The sequence below is a fragment of the Taudactylus pleione genome, unplaced genomic scaffold (assembly GCF_031769625.1).
Source record: "Taudactylus pleione unplaced genomic scaffold, aTauple2 ptg000506l, whole genome shotgun sequence".
NCBI lineage: Eukaryota > Metazoa > Chordata > Amphibia > Anura > Myobatrachidae > Taudactylus > Taudactylus pleione.
Window position 1 is genome coordinate 1,298,467 of NW_028284908.1, and position 19,139 is coordinate 1,317,605.

Consider the following 19,139-nt stretch of genomic DNA (forward strand, 5'->3'; position numbering starts at 1 on the left):
AAGCGAGAGCATTAGAATACTCACAGGACTAGATCACTCTATAGCCAGAGCATTAGAATACTCACAGGTCTGGCTCACCCTATAGCCAGAGCATTAGAATACTCACAGGACTAGATCACCCTATAGCCAGAGCATTAGAATACTCACAGGACTAGAGCACCCTAGAGCCAGAGAAGCAGAATACACAAAGGACTGGATCACCCTATAGCCAGAACATTAGAATACTCACAGGACTAGATCACCCTATAGCCAGAACATTAGCATACTCACAGGACTCGATCACCCTATAGCCAGATAATCAGAATACACAAAGGACTGGATCACTTCATAGCCAGAGCATTAGAATACTCACAGGACTAGATCACCCTATAGCCAGAGCATTAGAATACTCACAGGACTAGATCACCCTAGAGCCAGAGATCAGAATACACAAAGGACTGGATCACCCTATAGCCAGAGCATTAGAATACTCACAGGACTAGATCACCCTATAGCCAGAACATTAGAATACTCACAGGTCTGGATCACCCTATAGCCAGAACATTAGAATACTCACAGGACTAGATCACCCTATAGCCAGAACATTAGCATACTCACAGGACTGGATCACCCTAGAGCCAGATAATCGGAATACACAAAGGACTGGATCACTTCATAGCCAGAGCATTAGAATATTAATTGGGCTAGATCACCCTATAGCCGGAGCATTAGAATACTCACAGGACTAGATCACCCTGTAGCCAAGCATTATAATACAGGACTAGCTCACCCAATAGCCAGATTGTTGTGAGCCGCCGTCGCGTCTCATTACTGAATCAGGTCTCGTCTGTCACTAGGCATCTGGGATGCCGTGTCCTGTCGGCTGCAATGGTAGATGGTCCCGCCGGATGCTAGGCAACCAGGGGACGCCAAGCAGCCGTGGGCAATTGTGGTCCCGGGCCCCCAGCTGTGCATGCAGCACTGCTGTTTATAGGATTGCAATCTGCATCTGCCATTCACAGTAATTGTTACCTCTGCTGTTGTATATATTTGCAAGCTGCATCTGCAATTCACAGTGATTGTCCACCTCTGCTATTTATCTGCTTACAATATATTACCAGCTCTGCTCTGTGGTTGCCCTGTAGGTGCTTTCAGCATTTATTTTTTGTTGTGCCTGTATATTGCCTTGTTTCTACTACAGCCAAATATCCTGCGACCACCAGAGTACTGTATTGTATAAGTTCCTACTGTCTTGAGATTTAAGACCTGGCGGCATCCTAAGTACAGGTGTGTGTTGTACACTATAGAACAACGGGCAACTGTTATAGGTGGAAGAACTCTGTAGCATGGCTCTAGGGGTCTTATACAAATATTCTGGTGTTTCATAACACAGCTAATTAGAATATTCTCAGGTCTAGATCACTCTATAGCCGGAGCAGGATGTAGTCACCATCCCGGCGGTCGAGATGCTGACACTCAGAATGCCGACATCGGAATCTTGTATCCAGAATCCCAACTTCCGGCATCCTGACGGTAAGTATTAGAGGGAGGGTTAGGGTTAAGCACTAGGAGGAGGGTTAGGGTAGGCTGTGGGAAAGGTGGGTTAGGCTACTTATGTTCTGTCGTCAGGATTCTGACTGTTGGGATGCCGCTGTCGGTATTCTAAATGCCGGCATCCCGTACCCAACCCAGCCAGAGCATTAGAATGCTCACAGGACTAGAACACCCTATAGCTGGAGAATTAAGCTAGTTCCACACTATAAGATAATCCGTTTGATTTAAAAAAATTGTATGAACGACAGTTTTTTGTCAGTTTTCCAACATTTGGGCACAAATGGCAGATTGTCATACATATGCTCCCATATGTTACCAGATTTTCATTCCAACCAGCCAGATTGGACAGATAATCTTATAGTGTGTACTTAGTGTAAGAATATTTCTAGGACTAGACCGATCGGGATGCGGTTATGACGCCAGCGGATGGGAGGCCACTCCCCTTTTGCAGGCAGGTGCAGCGGGACTGCCAGAGCAGCCCCAGTCCATGCCTGTCTGATAGATGTGCGCTGTTAGGGGTCCCCGAGGACTGGAGCTGGGAAACACTGACCTACAGTCACTCAGACCATTAGGTCATTCAAACACCTGGATTGACCATTGCGGAGCACGTTCACGGGGATACACAAACTTGTAACTCTTTAGGGCATTACAAAGGACACAGCACAAAGGTTAACAACGACAACAGACACCTGCAATGGGATCAGCAACAATTCATATACATGAAAGGCATCGCTGTACAGGTAAGAATGCATAAAGCTACATGGATCTGCACCATTTAATTATACTACCTTATTGTTCTTGGGTCGGTGGGAGGAAAGTGTAACGTTCATTGGCATATATTAAGTAACACCTTCATTTAAATGAATGACATACAGTATTAACACATACAATAAGAAGAGTGGACAGCACAATTTGGGTAAAGGCCCAGGCAGTCCGCCCTGGCCTCTCAAGCGCCTGCTCCGTTTTCAAAAGAGCAGAGCGCGGAAGAACTGGAGCATGGGCGGGATTGGCACGTGCGCAGTCGGCAGGTGAGCAGGCGGTCACCATAGGGGGGGCCCGTTCTGCCGCTGAATGAGGGCTGTTGTGTAACCACATGAGGACAGCTGAGCACAGTATAATTACAGCAACAACACAACACGAGCACAGCAGGACAGAGAACCTCTTGCTTCCGTTTGTTCCAGATCCTCTCTCTGTTATATTGCTCTTTCCTCCTCTGTTGCTCGTCCGTGCTTCTCCTCTGGCTCCGCTCCTCCCTGGCCTTCTGCATGGCTTCAAACTTGTTCATGACATCGCCCTTGTCCAGCTTGGGGACATAGCATTTTTGGACAGGTTTACATGTAGAAAGCAGAATCTTGAAAAAAGGAGAAAAATAGGAAAGACAGAAGAGCAAGAGGGAGATTAGGGAAGAATAGCTGGATAGGAAAATCACAGAGAGAAGAGAGATCTGCGCACTTATAGGGACACATTATTATCTTTACGCCTGATCAATGTTACTGCAACATTTCCGGTTACTGTTCTCGCGCTCTTACTGGTTGGCAATCGCTGTGTGCGCAGGTTACTTGCGTTTCTTTTATCTCTCTTTATTTGCCCGGCTGCCACATAACAGACCACACTCCAGGGTCCCACCACTCTTGCTTTTGAAACCGTGACGGCAAGATTCACATAAATAATTTAATATCTACAATGATAAGAAGCTACACTTAACCTTCAGCTGAGGGGAAAGGTCAATCTTTGTCAGGTTTAAGCGCTTTGATTTGCTGGGAAGTTGGGACTGTGCATATTGTTTCATTATGGTGATTAGTTCCATTAATTTATATAACCAACTTATTATGCAGCACTGTACAATTCTAATGGGTTCATGCATTCGCACCGGTCCCTGCCCCAAGGGAGCTTACAGTCTAATTCCCTACCACATGGACGCAGAAATGCACACACACTAGGATACATTTCATGCAGAATGTAAATTAACCTTCCAGTATTTTTTTGGAGACAGCGTAATCCCGGTAAGGGATTTAACATAGGCGTCGGAATACCGACGCCTATGTTAATCCCAACGCAGAGGACGCCGGACTGATCGTCCTCTCTGCCGGGTAAGTATACACTTAGCCCGGGATGGGGGGGTTAGGTTTAGGGACCCCGGAGAGAACTTAGGGTTAGGCACCCCCCCCCAGGGAAGGTTGCGGTTAGGCTAGGGGAAGGGGGGGATAGGCTCTAGGGGGGGAGGTTATGGTTAGGCTCCCCTTCCCCGGGAGGTTTAGGGTGCAGGGAGGGGGGGTTAGGGTTAGGCACTAACGGGAGAGGTTAGGGGGGGGGGATGGTTAGCATACTTACCACCAGGCGTCGGGATCTTCACCTGTCGTCCTGTCACTCGCCGGTATTTCAATCCCATTCTGTTTTTGAACTATGGGAGGAAACCAAAGCGCTCGGGACATCCACGGAAACACAGACCATACTGCTACTGCAAGTTAGTCATCCATGCTGGCAATGATTATGGGCGTAGCAAATAGTGGGTGCTGGGGGAGCCATTGCTGTGGGGACCAGAGTTTTAGAGGAATCCCGGATCCAGCTCATATAGTTGTTTACCAAGTTCCTGAAATTGCCTGCTAAGATATTGGGTCCACCCCATTGCCTGAGCCTGGAAAGGGGGACTTGTCAGGGGTGATCTGTCCCTCTCAGTAAAGCTCCACACTGATATAAATCTCCCACTCTCCTGTATCACGCTCACAGACACAGCTGAGGTAATTAGTAAGCCCAGCACTGTCGGACAATAGGCTTCTCCTTGGTGAAACTGGGGGTGGGAGTTGAGCTCATTCAGACCCGCTCGCTAGATGCATTCTCTTCACCCTGTGTATGTAAATCCAGCGCACGCCCAGCAAGGCAGGCGACCGTACGGCAAGGCATTAGCACGCCTACTATGGCCACCAGCCATTCATAAGATGTCCATTTGCGCACATCATCTCCTGGAAGTGTATGAAACCACTGGTACGTCGAGCACCATCGGATACGATCGCAGCGCTTGAGGTTGACTATACCCTGCCACAATCAATGCATTCACTTCCGAGATTGAAATAGAACCAAGTGACGTGTCCTATGACGCTGCCTTTTAATTATGCACGCCACTGAAACGGCGTTGAAGCACTCAGGCACACCTGCGTTCAAACCTCCACTCCCCCGTTTCTAGTGGCCAGCCCCTGTTACCACCCACAAGCGGCTTCTCCTGTCACTCACTCTGCTGGGCTGTCTATGCGCAGTGAGCAATCCCCCGAGCATTTGCAATGGTTTGCGCACGCGCATTGTGATGCATGTGCAGATTGCAAAAATTCGGCCAGCTACGAGCAATCGCATCCTAGCGAGCGAGTCTGAATCAGCTCCTGAGATCAGAGATTCAAAATTAAGGAGATCTCTACTTAAAATGGACTGTCCTGCCTTAGGAAGCATCTCCTCAGGTAGGATCTGATGGTCCCCACCCCCTGTGTGGCATAATGTGGCCTGGCAGCACTACAATGAGGCATATTGTGAACTGGGGGGGTAGAATGTGGCATAATATAAACTGGTGGCACGTGTAGTATAAAGTGAACTAGGGCACTTCTATGGGGCATAAAATACACTAGGGCAATATTACGGGGCATAAACTGAACAACCACAGTGGAGAGAGGTGTCTCTCTACAAGTATTGGGGAGGGGTCCCTTCAAAACATTGCTATGGGCCCCACAAAGGTCTGGCTACTCTCGGCAATAATAATAGACCAAGGGCATAACTAGCCTTCGTCAAGACCCATAGCACTTTTTTCTTTTGAGTGGGGGCAGGGGGTCCATCTCCGCTCTATAAAGGCTGTGTTTGTCCGAGAAAGCACATGAACGGTGCCCAGTTTAGTCTTTTAGTTCAGTCGCAGTAGACAAGTCATCAGGCTGCCCTCACAGCCACATGGTGTGCCACAGAAGTAGTGATGCCCATCTACCAGACCCTTCTCCCTGTCTCACGCGAGTCATCATGCCATTGGCCGCACATTACGGCAGCCCGGATTCGCATAATACTGCTCGCAGCCCCATAGGTGAATCCAAACTCAGGTCGGGTAGCGAAGGGTGCGAGATGTGGTGCGTTCAAACGACGTTGCAACGGCACATCGCACCCTTCACATCTAACTGAATTGACCCCATAGTATTTTTCATAACCTTGCCAGGATGAAGGGGCCACTACTAGCCTAGCACAAACAATGAGGAGAGCAGCAGCAGGTACGAATGCCGCAACTTCGAAACATAGACTTTTGGGACCTGGCTTAACTTTGCATTTTTCACCCAAAAGGGAATTTTAATTATGATTTTTCAACATATAAAGTTTGTCATCTTTTATTTAAACAGAAACACAGATATGTACTGCGCACATAACATTCATCTACTATAACCATTGCGGTTTTACTCAGAGAAACTACATTTCATATTCCCCACAAATCATTAAAGACCGTCCCTTTATTTATGTTTTTTTTGTAAAGATATCACACACGGGTCTATTTACTAAGCAGTGTTAGGAGACAGAGTGAAAAGTGATAAGGTACCAGCCAATCAGCTCCCAACTGTCATCTCACAGGCTGTGTGTGAAAAAATGACAGGAACTGATTGACTGGCACCTTATCACTTTTCACTCTGTCTCCTAATACTGCTTAGTAAATAGACCCCACAGAGAGACAGTAAGTAGCTATCTCCTCGATGATCTCAGACTATTGTTTGACACATGCCGCAGTCTCTAAGCAAGAGCTAATAATCCTGTAAACATCTTACCAGGAACGTTTGTTGTCTGAACTGCACATATTTACATCCTAATCGAGGTTGTTTATAAACATATAATCGTACTTTATCTAACAAGACTGACTGTGGACTTATAATGTAGCACTACGGGATAATATGTTGCAATTGTTACAACCCAAGATGTGATACATATGAAGAACTTGTGTTGCCAGTGTATTACAGATAAAAGCTTCAGGGGCCCCATTTCTAGGTCGATATTTTAATTCTATTGATAATACTGTGTATTGTTATTATTTGCTATTTTATGTGCATTTACACATTTATTAAAATATTTATTGTACAAATCATCTGATTACCGTCTTCCCTATCAAGTAGCAGCGCTCCATATTAGAATAGTGCTTATTATAGAACTTTACCTATGTTCTATTAAGCTGTGATTGAGGGGGAGATGTATCAGGGGTATGCAGTCGGGAAGCCGGCGGACCTAATCCCGACAGTCGGCTTCCCAACTGTCATATCCCGGCGAGGGTCTAAAGACAGGCATCGATATGCCGACACCTGTCATTAGACATACGCCCGGGTGCCTGGATAGCCGCTGGAGGGTTAGGTTTAGGGTTCCCGGGGGGACTTAGGGTTAGGCAACCCCCCCCCGGGAGGTTAGGTTTAGGCTAGGGGAAGTGGTTTGGTAACGTTAGGCACCCCCGGGAGGGACTTAGGGTTAGGCACCCCCCCTGGAAGGTTAGGTTTAGGGGCTAGGGGAAGTGGGGGGTAGCGTTAGGCACCCCGGGGGGGAGGTTAGGTTTAGGCGGCGGGGATGGGGGGGTTAGGTTTAGGCACTTAGAGGGGGGATTAGGGTTAGGCACTCGGGGGGGAAGGTTAGGGCTAGGCACCCTAAGGGAGGGTTAAGGGGTAGAAATAGGTTAGTATATACTTACCTTTGACGATCGGGATTTCCTCCTCTGCCGGGATGCCGCTGTCGGGATTCCAACCGCCGGGCATGGGTCCGGCGGTAAATCATACCGATTCCGTATCAGGCAGTGTAGAGTGGAGAAGTTGCCCATACTGTAGCAACCAATCAGCTTCGAGGTAGCATCTATAAAATGATAGGTAGAAGCTGATTGGTTGCTATGGGCAACTCCTCCACTCTTTTCGTCGCTTCAACCCCATAGTCTGATCCTGCTGATCTCCCCATTCAGTAGACAGCCATTCTCTGTGCCTCTATTGCATAATCCCTTTATTTCCTCCCAGCTCCCGCCTGTTACCACTGTACTAGGTGTGATACTACTCTCATGATACGTATGCCTGGAGATGAGGCCTAGTGGGAGCTGTCGGGTAATTGTGGGCATGACCAGTATCCAAATTGATCAGAGCACAAAGAGGTGGTCAGAGAAGCCGCACTGCCTGTACAGGAGTCCAGCACACGCATTCCCATGTATCACGTACAAGAGACGCACAATCAGGCACCATAGGTACTAGTACAACTTGATAAATGTTCTGGTCACACATGTAACAGCTGTAATGCCCTTGCTTTAGTCAATGGGAATATCTGTACCGTATACTGGAGCTATATACATACACCAACACATACTCTACCCACCTCCGTCTTTTGGGCCACGTCATTCATGATTAGTTTCCCTTTCGTTCCCCGTCAATCAGAATTGTTTTTAGTGTTGAACCTGAAATGACAAAAGATCATGTAAAGTTGGTCCTGTAGATTATTAATTTGCCTGGCTAAGTGGGGATAAGGGAGCCGAGGGCATTAACATTCTTAAAAGACAAAATAATAAAGGTATAGCCTAAAGTTTGAGCATGCACATAACCAATAACACACACAACAATGGTACATATAGGAGGAGAAGATTGTTTTCTGCAAGAACAGAATATACTGATCTATACGCTTGTACCATCTGCTTCTTGTCATATTTACACTCTGAGAGACCCCCGGAGGAGGTGTCCATGTACGATGCAGGGGGACGTGGGGCTGCATTCGCGTCACTGTGGTCCCGCTGAAATCTCTGTTCAAAGGTTTAAATTCAAGACATGGGGCCACACAATGACATGATATAAGCCCCCAGCCGCATACGTCACTGGTAAGGGGGATCCAGGGGGCTGGTCTCTCTGGAATTGGGGACAGTCCTGGAGTGTAGGCGACAAGCTCTAGTTCTTGCAGAATTTCTCCCTTTACTTTATGAAATAATAATGTGCAGCTTATTAGTAAGAGTAGTAAATACAGTTACCGATGCTTAGGCTATGGTTATATACTTTGGAAAATTATTTATGCAGAATCTGATTGTAATATATATATATTTTAAGACAAATATGTTTAACAATTTGAATGAATTAATTTGGCTTCATAGAAAATTTGCATTTTAGATCACAATCACCCCCAGTCAGTGTGCCCGGTGCCTCATGCTGTTAGAGGAATCTGACCCCACACACACACACAATATCTCAGTCTGTGGTTTAGTACACTGTAAACATACGTACATCTGATAGTCATTTCCCTTAGCTGCCCTGCTACAACTCATTATCTCCTTTTCATAATCTCTCTGGAGGGAAAATAAGTATGGCTGCTAAGCACCTCCCCTCAGACTCACAGCGTATCATGTGATGGCAGAAGAGGGGAAAAGGAGGGGGAGAATGCCTCAGTGTCTCACTAAGGGGCGGTCCAAAGCCTCTCTGCTCACTACATAATGAGTCATATGTCTGTGGTTGCATAGGCCAAAATAAAAAAATAAAGCAGTGCACAGGCATTGAGATTAGCCAAATGGAAAGACAAGAAAGAACTAGAACAACTGTTTTTTGCATAGTTTGGCCTAGCAGTGAGTTATGGCGGGCAGGGTGTAGAGGGCGGAGCCAGGGACGGGAACTGTAGGGGGCATGGTCTAATTGTACAGCCACGGCCACGCCCCCTACAAAAAAAACTATGAAAAATATTAATTGTGGTGCCACACGGAAGCGTAGTGCTATCACATTTCCCCTCCCCCTTTCCCCTGTACATCAGGTGCGTGCAGAGGAGACAAGTGTGTGCTAGGCTGGGGATAGACGCTACTGCCGATGACAAAAGGGAGTGGGGGGAGGAAGACTTGGGCCCCCGACGATAGGCGATAATCTAATGGTGCAGTAAAAAGTAACTGTCCCCGCAAGCCCTAACACTGCTCCTCTCTCAGCTAACACTGCACAACAATGAAAATGTTTCCGATGTGAAAATAGTTACTTCTAATTGATGTCAGCATGCAAAGAATGAATATGACATATAAAACTCCCAGTTAGCTCTGGTATAGCCCATTTATGACGATGTAGGGGTATTCCTAGTGAAGTGGGCAGAATGGAGAGAATCTTACCAGCAATCTGCGCAGAGGGGGCGGGGCCTAATGACCCAATTAAATGAACCAGTTATTTGTCCCCTCCCCTATTCAAATATATGCGAATCCCGGGGTTTACCCGCACAAGATAACTGTGGTGCACTGAGTGACAGCATAGGGAGCGATTCCACCAAGACATCTCAGCAATGGAACAAAGATATCGGGGTAGGTGACAGTGACAAGAGATGCCCCAGAGGAGGAGGACAAGCGACAAGCAAAGAGAAAGCACCCCCATGTATAGGCCACTATATTACATAGTACTTTCCTATGATGTATGTTTGTTTCCTATGCTGTATGTTTGTTTCCTATGCTGTATGTTTGTTTCCTATGCTGTATGTATGTTTCCTATGCTGTATGTTTGTTTCCTATGCTGTATGTTTGTTTCCTATGCTGTATGTATGTTTCCTATGCTGTATGTTTGTTTCCTATGCTGTATGTTTGTTTCATATGCTGTATGTTTGTTTCCTATGCTGTATGTTTGTGTCGTATGCTGTGTGTTTGTTTTGTTTTTGTGTTCTTATTTGTGAGTGATTGAATTAAAACAACTGTTATTTATTTTCTATCAAGAAAATATCAGATTATTTTAAAATAGCTTTTCACTATGTCTATATTACAAATGTACATACAGTATAGTGCAAGTAGTGTGGCTAAAAGTATTAATTTGTTGTACAGTGTAATTAGTATAATTAGTAACAGTTTACGGTTACTATGCATACATGTACTGAGTTCACACATGTACACGGCGAGGATGAAGGGATCCGAATGGATCCCTCTTCCCGACCCTAGGCAGAAGTAAGGCACCGGGAACCAGTCCTATCTGGAGATGCCGTCACTTCCAGCTATCAAACATTTCTCAGAATTTGATTAGTTTAGATCCCTATGTTGGTGCATGGAGGCGGCATTGTTGCGGGGCTGTCACATAAGCGGAGATTTCCTGCGTTACCTACACAATTATTGCAATATGCATTACAGACACGGAAAGTGAGATCTCTGTATCTATAACTGAATGATGATTAGACCCCTTAGTCCTTTCATTAGGATCTATATATAAATGTAGCTGACAGCTGGCTACTCCAGTCTAGATAACCGTCATAGTCATCATAATTTATTTATAAGGTGCAATAAAACTCCACAGCGCCGGACAGTCAGGGATACAGATCATACATAGAGACAGGACAAGGACGTACAATGCCGACAGAGAGGGCGCAGTCATGAGAGACAGATTCATGTGAGCTTACAATCTATTCTCACAGGGACAATATGAGATGTTTGTTTAAATGAAGGAGAAAGTACACAAGTGACAAGGAATATTGGGAGCCGGCATTGAGATGCTTTGCCGCCGGTGTCCCCAATGTCCACTGGTTGTCACTGAGGATCTTTTTCAGAGCCGCTCGCAAAATGCGAGCGCTCGCTCTGAATGAGGGTGGCCGCTTCTCTGTAAAGAGCCGGCCTCCTGGCCGTTTGCTAAGCTGTGGGTGACCACCCACAGCTTTAGTGAGTGGCCAGGTTGATGGTCAAGATCATCGGGGCTTGCGACGATACCCTTGTGATAGGGTCTCGACTGCCGCAAGCCCCAGTGAGCTTTCGGCTCTAATAGAGCCGGAAGCTCACCACTGACATCACTTGTGATGTCAGTGGGGCCACCCCCAAACAGCAGGCGTCCCTTCGGGAACACCTCCGTTTGGCCAGCCACCCCCCCTACAAAAAGGGGCGAGCTGTCGATCATCATCAACAGCCGCCCCTTTTGTAGTGAGCCCCGGAGCGATATAATTTTTCTCTCGCTCCTGGGCTTGCGCACGCGCTTGTGCGCAGGGCCTCAACATCGACTCGCTTGCGAGCACTCAGCGCATGCGAGCGGGTCTGAATGAGACCCTGACTCCCCAACAACATTGGATGAATGATGAATCCTCAACATCTAACGTAAGACATGAAAAGTCACCTCCACTACGTCGCAACCAAAGAGGTCAGACAAGTTTTCATGTATTACATTTATTATCCGAATGTGACTTTCCTGCCAATGGCAGCAACCAGAATAATCTGCCTGAAAGGTCACTTGGATGAAACAAACCATAATTGCCGAATTTGAGTTCTCCTCTGGGAGAAGCCAGAGAGGAGATGCATCTGACCGTTTAGGGGCCTGGACCAGGCTTGTGATGTCATTAGGCCCCATCCTGGCAAAATAGCACATACTGTGACTGCGAGTCCATTGGGTTGGGAGAGGCTAAAATGCAGCAATTCATTCCAGCCAGGCTGCCACCCTATAGACCCGCGATTCACAGTATTATTTCCCCTTCCTGCCCATTTCACAAAGACGTGGGAGATCCACCCGCTCTTCTGGAGTCCAGGGGACTGCCTGACAAACCGGGAGTCTTTCGCACGCTGCGGGAGAGTAGGTAAGTATGAAACAAACTAACAATATATATTTAGTAAGAAGGGAAATCAGGGGCGTGGTATGCTAGGTTGACATGCATCAGGTCGACATGGTTGAAACGCCAACATGCTTGTCATGTCTGCAGCGTTTCTTGTCAACATTCATCATGTCGACATGATAAAAAGGTCGACCTAACACCCCCGGTGGTACCTGGCCCCGGCAGCTGCACCGGCTATAATGTCTTCTCTGGGTCCCAGCGATCATGTGACCATAAGTTCCGGCTCAGTGATCCTATGCAGTGGGATTCCTGTATGTATTCCCGCCCTATCCCGAATTCCTAACCCTCCCACTAGTGCCTAACCCTAATCTACCCCCGCAGCCTTACCCCAACCCACACAGTGGTACCTAACCCTAACGTCGACATTTCACATAACATTTCAGATGTTGACATTGTGAACATGTGGACATAGGGCCTGATTCATCATGGATCGCTATTGCAACAGCGTACGCAGATCGGTCGATGGTGCATACTGCGTATGCAGTGCACATGCGTGAGCATTGCGATCACTCGAGCAGAATAAAAGCCATCGCAGAGTAAGTGACAGGCTGTGAGCGTTTGGGGGGTGGTGACGGGTCAGTGGTCAGAGAAATGCAGGCTTGTCTGTCCGTTTGAACGCCGTTTCTTGGGCGTGCATAAATTAGCCACTGAGACGGCGGAGCACAAACCAGAAGCTGTTGGCTGCTCCGGCTAGCTGGAACTTCCGGGTGCCGTTAGCCGGAGCGGCCGCATCAGACCTGATAAGCAGAGAAAGGGCCGTGGCCAGCATCACTGGCGGGGTGGGAGCGAGTGCCAGCAGGCGGGCACGGCCCCGCAGAGCAGAACCGGTCACATGAGCCCAGCAGCTGGGAAAGGTGCTGTGCTGTGGCAGTAGGAGGAGGCTGGAGGCCGGCGTCACCTGGAGCAACCCGGGAGAAATGGGGGAGGGAGCAAGCAGCTTCACACAGCCGCTGGGGAGGGGGCAGAACATCATTTACAGCAATATGTAAATTTAGTGCCTGCATGTAGCCCCCTCACAGCTGTCATCCAGTATCTCCCCTACCCCTCAGCCCAGGGGCGTTTTAAGAGAGGAGGGGGCCAGTGTGTAGCCTCTGTTTGGGCCCCCTCCTCTCTGTCAGCCTATGCCAGAATCTGCTGTGCATGCATGGGTCTCCGGGAAAATGGCCGCCTGCCCCTATTTTCCCGGGGACAACTTTTCTGTGCATCCGCAGGTTACCGGGAGAATGGCCGCTGACTTTTTCCCAGTGATTTATTGCTGCTCTGCTGCACCGGTCCAGCGCTGCAAAGCAGCTCATCGGAATCTGCGGAGAGGTAAGTATATTAACTATGGGTGCAGGGTGTGCCCCCTGGACCCATTATGAAGACGTCTATCACTCGGCCCCAGGGACATACACTCCCCACCCTACCTGTCCCCCCACCCAGCCCCAGAAACATACACTTATACACTTACCACCCTACCCCAGGGGCATGCACTTCCAACCCTACCCCCCACTCCACCCACACTACCCCCCATGCCAGAGACTTACACTACTCACTCTACCCCGGCCCTATAGACATAAACTACCCACCCCACCCAATGTGGGGGGGGGGGGTTCTGTGGGGGCTAATTTATTTTATTTTTTCATGTGAGGGCAAATGTGTTGTTGTTTTTTCCTGATGGGGAACAAAGTATTTTCTTCTTTTCCTGTCAGCGGCCGATGTGTTTTTATCATTGTCAGCGGCCGATGTGTTTTATTTTTTTCTGTTGGGGACAATTTATTTTTTCCTGTCAGGGGTCATTGTGTTTTTCCTATTGAGGCTAATGTGTTTGATTTTTTTTCCTATAAGGCACAATGGGGTAGATTTACTAAAGAGTGGGTTTTTAGAAGTGGAGATGTTGCCCATAGCAACCAATCAGATTCTAACTATGATCTTCTAGAAGGTGCTAGATAAATGTTAAGTAGAATCTGATTGGTTGCTATGGGCAACATCTCCACTTGTAAATCTCTCACCTTAGTAAATATACCCCCTAGTGTGTTGTATTATTTTCTGTATGGGCCAATGTGTTTGTGTGTTTTTCCTATAGGGGACAATGCTTTTTAGTATTTTTCTGTAGAGGCTAATGTGTTCTTATTTTTTTGTTCCCCCTATGGAGGCCAAAATGTTTTTTTTTCTCCTGTGGGGGCCGATGTGTTTTATTTTTACCTGTGTAATGTTTTTCGTCTGCACATGCGTTGCACCGTGGTTGCGTCCCGATGGTATTCGTACAGAACTGTAGTGCAGTTTCAGACGCACGCACCTAGAAGCGTATCAGCAGTGTGTTGGGCGGTTACAGGCGGTTGGTTGATCAGACGCAGATGTAACGTAGTATGGCCGTGTTGCTGAAAGTGGTTGCATACAGAGACGCTGAATTCCTCTCATTGGGGGCCACACTCAGGTGGATGATCTGCGCCTAGCATAGGGCTGGCGAAAGTTTTAGTGGTGCGATCGATTGTGGCGTCTAAAGATGCACAAAGCGTAATGGCAGCGTCTGTACCCACTGACAGTGGGAGTCTCCGTATTGGATAGTCAGATGTATGACCGTACACCAGGGAAGGGCATTGTAGTGCATCAGCATGAAGTCAAAGGGCCTGATTCAGAGCCGGACGCAATTAGTGCTCGCTCGTCCAGAAAATAGGGGTGGCTATTCAAACGAACCGTTCGCTCTTTGCGGTCTGTTCACGCCTCTACGTCTGAATGAGCGTACAAAACTTGCGGTCGTTTTTTGGGAAACTACGCCCCCTGGCCGCTCGCATCCTACGTCATGTCCGCTATTTATTAGATTAATCGAGTACATCGACCAGGGTATGAGCTGCTCGCTATTCTTGGGGTTGGTTTTTGCTACCAAAATTTTGCGAGCAGTTCTGGCTATAAAATAACCCAGTGACGTGGTCAATGACGCTGCTGTATTAAATATGCACACCCATAAAACGCCCGTTTTGACCTTTAAGCACGCCTGCGATCGGATCTCCTCTCCCCGTTTTCAAGCACCTTCCCCTGTTACCACCCACATACGCCTCCTCCTGTCACTCATATTATCAGGCATTCGCTATTTTGCGAGCACATGAATTTCGACCGCACTGACTGGTTCGCGCATGCGTATAACGATCCGTACGCATGCGCAGTTGGGCAAACATCGCTCGGAGCGAACGAGCGGCCACTTACGAGCGGCTCTGAATCAGGCCCAAAGACACAACTGCATCCAAATCAGGATATAGGGAAAAAAATCACCGCACTGATATAGGACCATGTAAATGAATAACGTTATTGATATCGCTATCTCCACTTATTACTAGTAAGATCAATAAATATGTTTACTTATCTCAAGGATAGTGCTGGTGCTGCTTATAGTATATACAGTTATGAAGAAAAACTGACAATATTAGTTCCCGTGTTTCTACAACGTTACTATCTCTGTGATGTATAAGAACGTGTGTTACATGTTTACACCTACACCAAGTCGCTACCCTGTAGTGCGTATATTTGTTGTGTGAGTCTATTTTATATACCTCTTGTAGTTTACAATAATAGCTATCTGTATTTATGTACTATTAGGGGTAAATTTACTAAAGTGAGAGTTTTTAGAAGTGAGTTTTAAAAGTGATGTTGCCCATGGCAACCCATCAGATTCTACTTAACATTTAAATAGCACCTAGAAGATAATAGCTAGAATCTGATTGGTTGCTATGGGCAACATCACTTTTAAAACTCACTTCTAAAAACTCTCTCTTTAGTAAATTTACCCCTTAGAGTGCTCCTTATAAGAGTCTTTTCTGCATCCAACTCAGAATCAGGCCCTATGAGAAGGGATCCCACCCCTGTCAACAGAGCCCATCACGTCAACAGACCCTGCCTCCATTAGGGCTGCTTCCATAAATTTGACGGGCTGGTTATCCATCGCAGTCCGACCCCCGGGCCCATGTTACCAATGTATACGCAGGACTGCAAGGTATTACGGATGTGAGATAGCGGCAGTGGGCTTCGCTATGCTGGCTGTGCGATGGCTTTGCGATTGCATTTATTAGCATGTTTTTGCGGTAGACCCCCCTGCTTAACCGCAGCTGCAATAGCAATCTATGCTGAATCAGACCCATAGTCACTGTCGACCATGTGCCCAGATACCAGAAATTAAGTTTACATTTAAAAAAAAAAAGTTGTAGGTAAAATAGTTTTATTTATGAGATACTGTATTTTTCTCAGACGCCACAATAGTCACTTTCAACTTAAAAAAAATATTTTTCTTAACAAAATTAGCAGCAGGAAAGCACAGTAATACCAACAAGGCAGAGCCAAGTGTATATACGAGGCGTCCTTGTCTACTTTTGAAAAAGCAGTTCAGGGAGATTGTGAAAGCAGCACCTATGAGCGCGGCGGTAAAGTGGGCGTGTACTGCTACATCTGAGGGGCGTGTCATACATGTGATGGGCGTATACTGCTACATCTAGGGGCGTGTCATACATGTGATGGGCGTGTACTGCTACATCTGAGGGGCGTGTCATACATGTGATGGGCGTGTACTGCTACATCTGGGGGGCGTGTTATACATGTGATGGGCGTTTACTGCTACATCTGAGAGGCATGTCATAATACTGGCTTACATGCAAATGCCTGTAGCCATAGGGATAACTGTGCCTTATACCCACCCAATGCAGGGAAATAATACTAATGACCCCATTTTAATGTAAATATCTATATATATATATATATATATATTTTTACTATAACAGCTTCATAATGGGGGTAAGGTGCATTCAGGGAGATTGCGGGGGGTAAATTTACTGAAGTGAGAGTTTTTAGAAGTGTAGATGTTGCCCATAGCAACCTATTATCTTCTAAAGGTGCTATTTAAATGTTGAGTAGAATCTGACTGGTTGCTTTGGGCAACATCTCCACTTCTAAAAACTCTCACTTTAGTAAATATACCCCCTGCACTCTTCAGGGAGACAGGGAGTATGCCGCTATTTCAGAGAGTCTCCCTGACAATGAGAGAGAGTTGGCAAGTGTGCGTATTAGGGTGCCCAGGCTGGGCCAACAAAATATACCCCTATGTAAGCAGCATGACAGCCTATAGCGGCGTCATATAACTAATTACACACAATGGAAACAGCTATACAGACTTAGATGTTACTGTATCTGTTATAATGGTCTTTGCTTTTTCCCAGTATTAGTGGGATAAATTGCGCTATATATGTCTGAAGTATATTGATACATCTCTCTGGGAGCAAAATGTTCCAAACAAATGTATTCAGATGCTGAATAGATACAGGGCTGCATTATATGTGTGCACAGTATAAAGAACTGCTAATAAATAATGCACCGTACACCTGTGTGTAAGGATTTGAGTTACTAGGTGATGAGCTGCACGGGGAGGGTGACAGCAGGCCAGGCTCAGTACAGGAATGTTATCAGCTGCAAATTCCGAATTCCAGTCTTATCTCCTATAGCCTGAATTAGTACCCACTCTGTGTTGTTATCCCACCAGATCCCTGCCCCCTTTACCCAATCCAGGCAGGGGATTCTCTAACGATCACTAACGCTGTTGCTACTAGTAACGTTTGTTCTTACACATTGTAATAATAATTGTCACTTCAAGCTCAAAATACAAACATGGAAACATAACCGGGCTCATACACAAACGCTGCCTCTTTATGTTGTCTAAACGGATGCGGGAGAGGAATCCTCGTCAGCCTTACCCGCCGATACAAAGCCGGCCAAAGATTTACATCCGAAAGAAGTGCTGCATTTATTATAACATGCAGGGCATAGGGGCCTATGTATCAAAGCTGGGAGAGAGAGACAATTGTAACAAATAAATGACCAACCAATCAGCTCCTAACTATCATTTTTTTAAAACAGCCTGCAAAATGTAAATTGGAAGCTGATTGGTTAGTACAGGGGCAGCCAACCTCGAGAGCTACTAACCGTTCACCTTTTCCAGACCACCTAGCTGGTGCACAGGTGTACTCATTACTCAGTAACACATTTGAAAAGATCCACAGGTGGAGTTGATTATTACACTTGTGATTCTGTGAGGAGACCTGGAAAACATGCACTTGGTTGGTAGCTCTCAAGGACCAGGATTGGCTACCCCTGGGTTAGTACTTCATCTCTCACAATGTTATCTCTCTAAAGGCGGGTATCCACTTATAGGTATACAAACGAGAGCACGATTGCGACATTGCGGTCGTGCTCTCGTTTGTATATCTAGTGATGTGCCTAGACTGAACGTTCACTCGTTCAGTCCAGGCACATCCCTCATCCCCGCACATGCTGAACCTGACGAGATTGTCAGGTTGACCAGCATGTACGGGCGATGTCGGAAGCGGCCACGCGCATCGCTGGTCGTTTCCGACAAAAACATGTATGCGCGATTTGCAAGCGATTGCACGATAACGACGTCGTTATCATACAATTGCTTGGTTAAATCACTAAGTGGATACCCCCCTTAAGATAGTACTTTGGCAAGGCTGGCAGAGCTGTAACTAGGGTTGATGGCACCCAGGGCAAATTACAAAAAAAATTGTATTCCTTGAAATTGGTTATTTAAAATTGTGGCTGAATACATATATATTGGTACTCCAACACACGAAGAACGAAATAGGGAAGCAGTAAGACAAAACATCACCAGGACAGCTATGAAAGCGCGTGCGCACACACTTGTGGAATGGAGTATTTAAGTGCATGGACGTGGGCCTGGGGGCTGCCTGGTCCACCAACAGCTTTAGGGACTTTCATAGTGTTAAATAATTGTTAAATGCAATTTTAATACTCCTGACACCATCTGAGAATCTTGTGCTATGCCCAGTGTCGGACTGGGGAATGAAGGGCTCACCAGGGAATGCAGTAGTAGTGGCCCAAGCTAAGAGGTGTGGCCAACCACCAGAGGGGGTGTGGCCAGCCACAACTGATGGACTTGGCTCACCATTAGAGAGGACAAGCAAAAGAGGGGGCAGGGTTGTGTCAGGACCACCCACTTTGATTGGTAGGAGGGGTAATCGTGGTATAGTTTCCATAGAAACAAATCAAGCACCCAAGTTCATTCATGATCCTGC

At 46.7% G+C, this 19,139-nt stretch overlaps 1 protein-coding gene across 8 annotated transcripts in view; it reads right to left on the reverse strand.

Annotated features, from left to right (window-relative positions):
• NEXN (nexilin F-actin binding protein) overlaps window positions 1–19,139 on the reverse strand; it is an 84,928-nt gene that overhangs the window by 34,966 nt on the left and 30,823 nt on the right. For 5 of the 8 annotated variants that reach the window (XM_088450084.1, XM_088450079.1, XM_088450082.1 and 2 more), the window contains exons 2-3: window positions 7,873–7,951; window positions 2,693–2,884 (exon numbers count right to left, since the gene is read on the reverse strand). In XM_088450084.1, coding sequence (XP_088306210.1) covers window positions 2,693–2,884; window positions 7,873–7,899 — 219 coding nt within the window. In that variant the 5' untranslated portion in view covers window positions 7,900–7,951. The remainder of the gene's footprint in view (window positions 1–2,692; window positions 2,885–7,872; window positions 7,952–19,139) is intronic. The other 3 variants (XM_088450083.1, XM_088450085.1, XM_088450086.1) reach the window with 1 other exon arrangement.